Source organism: Brachyhypopomus gauderio, chromosome 18 (assembly GCF_052324685.1).
Source record: "Brachyhypopomus gauderio isolate BG-103 chromosome 18, BGAUD_0.2, whole genome shotgun sequence".
Lineage (NCBI taxonomy): Eukaryota > Metazoa > Chordata > Actinopteri > Gymnotiformes > Hypopomidae > Brachyhypopomus > Brachyhypopomus gauderio.
This window is the reverse complement of record NC_135228.1, coordinates 17,932,852-17,943,770: the sequence shown is the minus strand read 5'-3', so window position 1 is coordinate 17,943,770 and position 10,919 is coordinate 17,932,852. Positions and strand designations below refer to the sequence as shown.

At 45.0% G+C, this 10,919-nt stretch overlaps 1 protein-coding gene across 2 annotated transcripts in view; it reads left to right on the top strand.

Moving 5' to 3' along the window:
- The window catches only part of capn5b (calpain 5b), a 20,253-nt gene extending 9,561 nt beyond the window's left edge, over positions 1–10,692 (top strand). For both annotated transcript variants that reach the window (XM_076980331.1, XM_076980330.1), the window contains exons 4-13: positions 573–781; positions 1,053–1,245; positions 2,179–2,372; positions 3,328–3,405; positions 3,773–3,968; positions 4,103–4,225; positions 4,473–4,669; positions 4,869–4,990; positions 5,885–6,021; positions 6,160–10,692. In XM_076980331.1, the coding sequence (XP_076836446.1) occupies positions 573–781; positions 1,053–1,245; positions 2,179–2,372; positions 3,328–3,405; positions 3,773–3,968; positions 4,103–4,225; positions 4,473–4,669; positions 4,869–4,990; positions 5,885–6,021; positions 6,160–6,342 (1,632 nt within the window). In that variant the 3' untranslated portion in view covers positions 6,343–10,692. The remainder of the gene's footprint in view (positions 1–572; positions 782–1,052; positions 1,246–2,178; positions 2,373–3,327; positions 3,406–3,772; positions 3,969–4,102; positions 4,226–4,472; positions 4,670–4,868; positions 4,991–5,884; positions 6,022–6,159) is intronic.
- The last annotated feature ends 227 nt before the right edge of the window (positions 10,693–10,919 follow it).

Below are 10,919 nucleotides of genomic sequence, written 5' to 3'. Positions count from 1 at the left end.
GCGTTTCAAATCCAATCTCTCCAGTCTCGTAGGACCTCCGTAGTGATGAAAGTAGCCCTGCTCCCCCCTCCACGCCCTCTAAATCGCTCTGATGCCCCTCCAGCAAAAGTTGTTATCATTTTGTTAACAGCTGCATGTTCTCCTGGGACGTGAGCTTCTGTGTTGTGAACCACAGCTTCCCAGAAACACGCTGAAGTGCTCAGACTGGAAAGCTTGACTGGCAAGGTTCCTTCCCACAGGAAGCTGGTTGCAGCCCGCATGCCCTTCTGGAAGGGCTAAAACTGCTAAATCACATGGCAGGCAATTGTTAAAACCACTAATGCTGGTGCAGAGCTTATAATTGTTGCGGTTCCAATTTTTTGTAATGTAAATGGAGATGATTATTAAACTTCTAGCATTCACAACTTAAACAGGTATTAGAAAGTCCATGGTGATAAATTAGATTGTACTTTTGTTCAGGAATTGAGCTATTAGACTGAGGGTGTATTTATAAGGTGGTACTCATAAGCTGTGGTGTTTTAAAGGGGTTTTTCATAAGATGTGTTATTCATCCTCATCATCCCTCTGTCCAGGTTATCCCAGACTGGAGGGATCAGGAATGGGACCCGGAGAAACCGGAATCTTACGCGGGAATCTTCCACTTCCGCTTCTGGCGCTTTGGGGAATGGGTGGACGTGGTGATCGACGACCGCCTGCCCACCGTCGACAACCAGCTTGTGTACTGCCACTCAAACGACAGCAACGAGTTCTGGAGCGCCCTGGTGGAGAAGGCTTATGCCAAGTAAGCACCCACTTGAAGGATCTGAATATTGTTCAAATCTGTATTTACTGCATTGCGTTAGCACTCCGACGGCAGTCCTAGAGTGAACACACGGTCCAGCAAGCTTTACGGTAAAGGAGAACGTAAGGACATCGTAACATCATTATTTAATTATTTATTTAAGCATCTCAGCTGAGGAGGGTGTGGAGAATTGCACAAGGCATCTGCATCAATGCACATACCATTGCTGGAAGGTCATCAAAGTAGATACAGGATGGCTTTGCCTCTGCAGAGTGTACGGCTGCTACGAAGCCCTGGATGGTGGCAACACAGCCGATGCTTTGGTGGACTTCACTGGTGGCGTGTCCGAACCCGTGGACCTTCTGGAGGGCCAGTATGCCCAGGACGAAGTGGCCAGGAACCAGCTGTTTGAAAGGGTTCTGAAGGTCCACAACAGAGATGGCCTCATCAGCTGCTCCATCAGGGTGGGAAGAGCGAGAATCTACTTAAAGTTAAAGTAACCTCATCAAGAACTTCCATCAAGAACTAATTCTGTGCTTCAGCATTTGTATAGAATATTGAACTTTTTTTGCGTGACTTCATGAATGCACTGACATGATTTTACTTTGCTTGTGTGGTCCCAGTGAGAGCGTAGTTGCACAATAGCCTATCCATCATTTTCTTCCAGAATTTCATTTTCTTGTAGCAATTTCGGAATAGCCGTGTGACCTGCTTAACAATAACTGCCTTACACACACAGTGACACGACATTACTGTGAACATATTGACGTCCAAGCGTATTGTCAGAGCAGTGAAAAATCAGTTCAACCACATATGAATCATTGCGTTCTTAGGGAACTGAGTTAATCTGGAGTACAAAGAGAGCTAGCTCATTCACGTCACACGGCCATGGGGCTTGGGCCGTTTATTGCTTTTTTGTTTAGGAGACACAGTTTGCATTTATTTTGAAGAATGCTATTTTTGGAATGTAACAAAGGCCATTTAACATCCCTGTCCGCGCTTCTTCCAGACTACGGCTAATTGCCTTTTTATCGTTGTCTCCTCCCTGTACTCTGAAGACACAAAGCCAATCTGAGAATGTTTATGTTGACAAATAACGGGTGTCACAGGGAGGTTACAGGCCTTGTCATATTCTGAGAGCTCCGTTTTCGCCCCACGCTGCAATGCTAAGTGGGGTGTGCTGGCCTGGCACCGTGTGATTTACACATGTACGTTTCGTAGCACAGACGTTTCTACTGTCGTTTCATTTTCGCGTCAAATGAAGCGGCACTTCATCATGCTGTTTCTGTACCTTCGCGTGGGCTAGTCACATAGTAGTCTGCTTGTTTTTTGCCGTTCTGCTCTGTTGTTTTATTGCGTTAGTTGAATTGGTGTTTGTTGATCGTCGTGTTGCCCAGGCAACCACGATGGAGGACATGGAGGCTCGTTTGGACTGCGGCCTGGTTAAAGGACACGCCTACGCCGTCACGGATGTGCGGAAGGTGCGCTTGGGCCATGGCCTGCTGGCCTTCTTCAAATCTGAGAAGCTGCACATGATCCGCATGAGAAACCCCTGGGGTGAGAAGGAGTGGAGTGGGCCCTGGAGCGATAGGTAAGAGTGCCCCCTACTGGACTGGAGGACTAATACTGACTTTACTCAGCAAACAAAAAAACACAAACTTCTGTGAAGAAATCCATGTGATGACATGCAGGGATGGCATACATACGATGGCATATATTAATGCATGACTTGACTAGATGTTAAACACTCCAAAATGTAAAATGTATGTGTGTAGGTGTTATTAATTCTAGCATTGTTCTTATCACAGGCACACAAATGCTGTTACCTATTATAGCACAGTAATGAATATAGTACAGTAGTAGTGAATATCCATAGAGATTAGAGAAAACCATCTCTGTCCCCTCTCATGAGACACTTTAAGTGTAAATAACACAGATTCAGCTGAAGTGTCTATTCTTATCTCTAATCAGCATGAAATTAAAAAATCAAGCCATGCAGGTGGGTGTAAAATTGGACGTCTCTTGGGTGGAAGGGAAGGGGTTCTGTGGTGCTTACGCGTCCATATTTACATCTTTAAATAATTGGGTTCTTGTTTTATCAGAGCCAACCTAAATTACCTATACTATACGGCAGGCTGTGAAATGGAGATGCAGTTGTAATTGGAACAAGAACTTTTTTCCTAATACATCCAGCCTTTGCAAAGCTTTAAGCTTTCAGCTCTATAGCAGCTCTGCTATGGTTATATTGGTCTCTGAATTATTTACCAAGCAGCCAGACAGATATTACTGAGGGGGAAGCCATAGTTCTTCATATGTTGGCCAGATGCAATATTATTTGAGGGCTTGATGAGCCATACTGTGTTGTTTTGTAGAAATCCTCAGACAACAGAGCCACAGATGCTGTCTGAGACAACATGTATGTTTACTTCAGTCTCTGTCTGATGAATACCACCCTGTCTGTGTGTGTGTGTGTGTGTGTGTGTGTGTGTGTGTGTGTGTGTGTGTGTGTGTGTGTGTGTGTGTGTGTGTGTGTGTGTGTTCTGTAGCTCTGAGGAGTGGAAGAAGGTGAGCAAGAGTGAGAGGGAAAAGCTAGGTGTCACAGTTCAGGACGACGGAGAGTTCTGGTGAGAGCTTTGATTTTTTAACCATGCATTAGTTCTCCACCCTTGCTCTAAGCCCATGACAATTATGCAACTATTAATGTGTCTACATTTGGCCATGCCAAACTGCACTCTGGAAGGTATATGGTCAAGCTGATTTTATGGGTAATATTGGATTCAGGTTAAAGTAACATATCACCAAAGGAGCCACAGACATGAGTTGGGATAAAATTAAGATAAGCAAAAAAAAAGAATTCTGCTCACCAATGAATTCTGCTTCATAGTTTACCACGTGTAGTGTACTGTATGTGTTTGGTTAAAACTTTTTTGTCAACACTTCATTTACCGACCTGCTGACTTAATTCCCCACTGACTCTAACTATGACCTTAGGATGAACTTTGAGGATTTCTCTCACTACTTCACCGACCTGATTCTGTGCCGGCTGATCAACACATCCTACTTAAGCATCCATAAGACCTGGGAGGAGGAGGTGATGAGAGGCTCCTGGGTCTACCGGGACGACCCTCTCCGCAACCGCTCCGGGGGCTGCATCAATCACAAGGCCACTTTCTTGCAGAACCCCCAAGTAAGTGTGTGTTTGTGTTCATGTGTGTGTGTGTGTGTGTGTGTGTGTGTGTGTGTGTGTGTGTGTGGGTCATTCATCAGGATTTGAGAGGCTGCAAGTGTCATTTGTTGTTGGTATTGTGTTCCTCTCTATAGTATGTGTTTGACGTGAGGAAGTTGGAGGATGAAGTTTTGATCTGCCTGCAGCAGAATGAGAGAAGAGCGACTCCTAAGGAAGGCAAAGGGGAGAATCTGGCGATTGGATTTGACATCCATCGGGTATTGGAACATAAAGTTATCACATACTAATAACGAACAGGGCAGACGTCATTGATCTGAGACATACAAATGCCATCAGGATACTATGACGTGGTTAAATCATTAGATAGATCTATAGAGATCTATAGATTCTACAACCCTTCATAAATACCTACATCATTCGCTAATTGTCACAGGTAATACTGAACAATAAGTTTGTGTCCTGATAAAAGCCTCATTAGTTGCAGTGTACCCCCCCTCCCACCAGGTGGAGCTGAATAGAAAGTACCGTATGCACTCGGCCCAACAGAAGGTTGCTGGCTCAATCTACATTAATTCTCGGTGCGTCTTCCTGAGGAAAGAGCTGAAAGAGGGCCGCTATGTCATCATTCCCACAACGTTTGATCCTGGCCAGCAGGGAGACTTCCTACTCCGTGTTTTCACTGACGTGCCTTCAGACTGCAAGTAAATCATGTTGCTAATGCCTCCATCACGCTTGTGCTTTCTCAGGCTAGAATAGCTCCTTTAATCTTCACCCTGGAATCTTCAACTGTATTCAGGTTCTTCAGTGGCAGTTTCTACATTCATAAGCGCTTTTGTGCCTGAAGGGTTATTAGTAGTCTGGAGGTGCTGATTCTCTGCTGACGTCACCGTGTCGTTTCAGAGAGTTGACCCTGGATGAGCCTCCTCAGACCTGCTGGACAGGCATGTGTGGATATCCTCAGCTGGTCACCCAGGTGCACGTGCTGAGCGCTGAAGGCCTTCAGGGCCAAGACTCCAATGGAGGTAAACCTTTGCTAACAGCTAGCAGGCGTCCAGGCTACGCCCCTATGTACCTGCCCTTTAATGATCTAGAGGCCTAAATCCACCCTCGTTCTGGTTAGGATGCACTCCTTCTGGTCCCTTCCCGTTTTCAAATCTGATTGGGTCTGGGTGTTATTATTTCGTATTACTATTACATGCCGCATTTAGACTGCTATGTGTTCGATACTAAGTGGGTTCAAATTGCTCTTCTTATCTTAAACATACAGGCAGCTCTTTTGGGTACACAGAAAACTGCAGTGCCTGGTTCCCTACAAAACGTAGTATGACATCAACAGCTGAGATCCTGAAAATTGGCAATGAGCATAAATACCTTCCACCCTAGAGACACACAAACACACAGTGTTCCAGGGTGCCGCTGCTATTAATCAGCCACATAACTCCAATGTGGCCATTTTCTTTCGCACAGTACCTGATTTATTCTGATGTACCACAGTTTGTCAGACAAATTGCAGTTACTAGTAAATGTGAGGCACTCGTGTTTCACAATCAAAATGTCTTTAAAATCCTTGCTTGGAGCAAGATATTTTTTTTACAATATTGCATAGTCATCCATGTCTATAAACTGGCTTTAATGTGCTATTTGTAATAAGAAAATGCCCTTGCATCTGTCCTTTAACTGGATTTTCATACAGCATCACAGTCCTGGTTATAGATGTCAATGCTAGTTTTATCCAAAAATAGAAAGTACTTTGCCTGTCTCCTATTTTCCATGCAGATTCAGCTGTATCTCCATTTTTAGTGCATAGCTGCAGAGTTGCCCAAGACGTCAGATAAAGCGTGAAAGTATTGAATGCATGACTGGCAGTTTGAATGCATTCACGGTCTGAAGGTGTGACTGCCAGGTGTCTTTTCCAGCCTCTGATCCATATGTGATTATAAGCTGTGAGGGGGAGAAGGTTCGGTCTCCTGTGCATAAGGACACACGTTGCCCTAACTTTGACGTGAAGGGGGTGTTCTACCGTAAGAAGCCCAAAGAGGGCATTCACATTGAGGTGAGTGTGTCGCTCTCTTCTTCGGCTCTAGTCAGCAGCTCTGATCTCGGTCTGCTTCTACGTTGTCTTACACGTTTCCCTTCAACGCTCCTTTAACGCATCACCTTTCTCTCCTGATTGGCCCATTCGTGATGGTAGATCTACAATAAGAACGTGATTGTTGACACCTTCCTGGGTCAGGTGACCCTCTTCAGTGACCCTAACGACCGGCAGGAGCAGCACACGATTCACCTGAGAGATAAAGCCAGTCGCCAAGACAACGACCTCCCAGGCACGCTGACAGTGCGATTGATCACCTGCACTAATTTAACCAACATCTGACCACTCAATGATCGTGACCTCACCCATGCTATCCTTTAATCCTCATCTCTCCCTCCCTTTGTCTTTCTATATTCCTCCTTCTCAGTTTCTCTCTCTCTCTCTCCCACTCTCTCTCTCACTGTTCTTCATCAGTTATTTACCATGTATTCATTAATCTTCGGTTAATGAGTTAAGCTCCCCTTCTGTAAGATTTTACACTGCTCTGATAGTGTGCGTAAGGGCTATGCCTGAGCAGTTGAGGTCGCCACAGTAACGGGAGCATCATGGAGTCCTGGTCACAGGTTTGCACTGCCAAATTACCACAGCGGAAATCTTCCCCCCTCCGTCCTGCCCCTCCGTCCTGCCCCTCCGTCCTGCCCCTCCGTCCTGCCCCTCCGTCCTGCCCCTCCGTCCTGCCCCTGCGTCCTGCCCCTCCGTCCTGCCCCTCCATCCTGCCCCTGCGTCCTGCCCCTGCGTCCTGCCCCTGCGTCCTGCCCCTCCGTCCTGCCCCTCCGTCCTGCCCCTCCATCCTGCCCCTGCGTCCTGCCCCTCCATCCTGCCCCTCCGTCCTGCCCCTCCATCCTGCCCCTCCGTCCTGCCCCTCCATCCTGCCCCTCCGTCCTGCCCCTGCGTCCTGCCCCTCCATCCTGCCCCTCCATCCTGCCCCTCCGTCCTGCCCCTCCATCCTGCCCCTCCGTCCTGCCCCTGCGTCCTGCCCCTCCATCCTGCCCCTCCATCCTGCCCCTCCGTCCTGCCCCTCCATCCTGCCCCTCCGTCCTGCCCCTGCGTCCTGCCCCTCCATCCTGCCCCTCCATCCTGCCCCTCCGTCCTGCCCCTCCATCCTGCCCCTCCGTCCTGCCCCTGCGTCCTGCCCCTCCATCCTGCCCCTCCATCCTGCCCCTCCGTCCTGCCCCTGCTCCCTCCCTGCAGTCAAGCGATCAACCTGAAGACATCGTTTACGCAGATCGTGACCTAATTGGTGGTGTGCTTACCCCACTCCTCCGACTTATCACTACCAGAAAAAAACAACAAAATACAAAAGAATAATAATAAAAATAAAAAAAAACTGAGGAACTGGTTTTCTCCACACGCTGTTGTCAGGAGTCTGGCACCTGGTACTTGTGTGGACTCCTGCACTGCGCTTCATTGGATACTCCATGGATGCGCGGAAGCATGTTTGAAGTAACTTAGCAACAGGAGAGAGAAGCAGAGGATGGGTGACGGCTTCCTGCTTCAGCCAGTCACCTGCGGGGACCAAAGGCCTACCCAGCCTCTCTGCCATGACATCTCCATGGTAATGCCACTGCCGGAGCGATGGTTTCATCAGAAAATTACTGTTTAGCTACTGCGTGAGCATGTGTGAGTATGTGTGTGTGTATGCATGCGTGCATGTGTGTGTGTGTGTGTGTGTTTGTGTCTGTATATGTATGCCTGTGCTGAGCAAGTCTCTCAGACATACTTAAAGGATCGTTTGGTCTTGGATGTGTAAACAGAAGTTGGACTCCACCATTGCCAGTAGTGCTTTACAGTGACAAGTGGTTCTATGAACACACACACACACACACACACACACACACACACACACACACCTACGCAGACACACTCTGCATGTATACCTCACTCTGGCACCGAGGATGATGTGAGGATGTGTGTGTTCTATAGCTAAGGTCTCTCAGCTACTGCCAAACAGTATGTGACATGATGTGGGTCCTATTAAAACTGTTCTTCCACTCCACTAGGGGGCACTGCACTGGTATGTTTGTAGATTATCTCCCTTGAACCACTTATAGACACTTGCTGGATATGATTACCAGATTTGTGTCATCTCTAATGGCTAGTGTGCTGTTTCACTAAGAATTGCTACAAATCTATTTATACTCTACCATTACTTCATCTGCTTTGGACTTAATGGGCTTAGCACAGATGAAAGAAGCTCATAACAATTATTTTAATATAGTTTCATATGATACAATTTCTGGTGTTCTCTTATAATGGAAAATTCTCCAAGATGTTTTTGAATGTCAGCTGTGGTGTAGCTGACCGGTTTTATTTGTCAAGGCACATGTTTGAACAAGTTCAGCCACTCCGTTTCATTTCCTGAGCGAGGGCATTTTCCTGACTGTTCTTTTTATCATTTAAGATGTTTCACATTGTCTTAAGATGTGTATCTTTCCTTTACAGTAAATAACCAAGAGTTACAAGCATTATAGTCACTGTGTTTACAGTCTTGATCGTTATATGAAATGGTAGATTAAGCTCTAGGGTCGAATCTGCATCATGACCTCCTGTGAACAGTGACGTTCATGACCTACCTGATTGCACATGTGATGACTTTGGTCTGAAGGCTCATGAGCTCTGACGGACAGGACATGTGTTTGGAGGGAGGGATGTCATTTTACTGGTTTGAACACGCAGTGCCAAGAAGATTACAAGTGTTGGATCTCCAAAGCAGGAGAGAGCTCGTTTCAAACAGACTTGCCTAAAACATACTGGGAGACACTGGAGACAGAGCCAGAGACAATGTGACGTCATTCAGGAAAGAGATTTGGTTTTATATCACCCAGACTAACAACCTAAGCCAACTAAATCCACCAGTGTTTCAGTCTCTCTGTGTTATTTGTTCCATTTTCCAAATTAAGAGGAAAAAAAGAAAGTTCTTAAAGACTTTACAGGGATTGTGAGTTTTCTCACCACATCAACATAGTCATTCCCACTGATGGCAGCCAAATGTGAAACAATATGGGTTTTTTTCCATAATCTAATGAATAATAATCTAATAGAATCAATGAAATATGAGTCAGGAACAAATGGTTATCCATCCAGTTCCTATTGCTTGGGCATTGTTCAACAAAACTTTATTGAAAGCATCATGTTGTTGCACTTTTGCATGTATTCCAAGATCCATGGCTTCAGGCTCAAGTGACGTCTGTTACCAGGGTAATATCCTTCTGTCAGTCTTCTTTTCTGCGTTCTCTTCTACACTGGCAGCTCCACGTAATTTAGATGTGCTGACACAGATCAAATGCCATGAAGGTTGTTAATGTGCCATCCCAGTTTGAGCTTTGAATAAGTTTTTTAAAGTTGTATTCTCTGTTTGTTTTTAATTGTATTATCTGTCAGTTTTGTCAAACAAGGTTTAACAAAGCTCTCAATCTTCAGTGTTCTAGTGTTGTGTCCAGCCATGCCAAGACTAGCCTGGTTGTTGTACCTATTCTAATGTTTCCCATCAGCTGATACACTGATACTCAGCATTGTTTGCTTTGTCTAACTTTCGTTTTCCTGCTTGGGCATTTTTCCATTGTTACAGATTCATTAAGACTCACTGTAAGATTCAGTAAGATTCATTAAGACTCACTGTAAGATTCAGTAAGATTCATTATTAATGTCGCTGCTGCTCCCACAAGTCTAAGCTTGTGTTGCATGTATTTTAGGATTATATGTATAACGTGTGCCTGGCGATGCCCAGGTATGTGTGAAAGTGGCAGTAGCCAGTATATTTTCAATTACCTGCAGAACATCCAGTTTCAGGGATGTTGATATTACTACAATATTTCCTGAAGATATCATCATGTATAACTGCACATCAACATGAATGACTGCATATGGGGTGGGGGGGGGGATTTCAGCAGTTCGTAACTCACAAGATACAGGACAAGATTGCTTTTTAAAGCATCTATTGCATTTCCACCAACGAGATCCTGTTCTTGAGCGTTTCCTTCTGCTTCTGACGAATGGCACTGCGGCGTCCGCCCCGTAGCTCCGCCCCCTCTCCGCAAGGCTCCAGCTTGCTCGGCCTGCACTGCTGCATGCACTGTGTCCAATTGGAAGCGCTCTGCTCCATCTTGACGCGAACCGTCGTTAATGGCGCCATGTTTCAGTTGTCTAAGCATCATGATGCAGCACAGCCTTAAGAACAAGCGGATGCTCGTAGAGAGCGTGACTTCTCACTCTTGCTCCTGTTTTCTTCCCCAGAGAATGAGCTTGTGATACTCTTGTATTTTTTCTGCTGATGTTAAACTTGAAACTGACACATGAATAATCTCTTGCATGATGACATTCTGTATACGGTAGCAGATACTGGGAACTTTATAACAAGTATCTTTTATCAACATTTTATACCTCTTTGTTTAATCTTTTATATCTATCCATTGAGTCTTGTGTTCAACAAAACTGAATACTGTATGTTTACTGATTGTATGAGTTCATAAATCTGTATCTTATTTATGTTTAGATGTGTGTTTTGTTTTTGTGTGTTTGTTACTGTCTCTCCTGGGTTACACTGTGGTTATTTTATATTTTTTCTTGAATTAGGCTATTTATTTTCTCTATTTTGTATTTTATGTCAACTTGTGGCATGACTTTGAAATAAAATATTAAAATAAAATATTTGTTGTGATATTTCCATATGGCCTTTGAATATCAATAGTCATTTGACTTGTAATTTACTTAATTCCTATTGTATTTCAGTGATTCATATTTGTTATTTTCTCTGGCTGGAGACTCTTGTGTTGTTCTAAATGTTAGATTGTTACACTACTGCCATTTCCCTAAACAGATTGTTCATTGATCGTATCAGCCATGCACTGTTTCTATTTTTA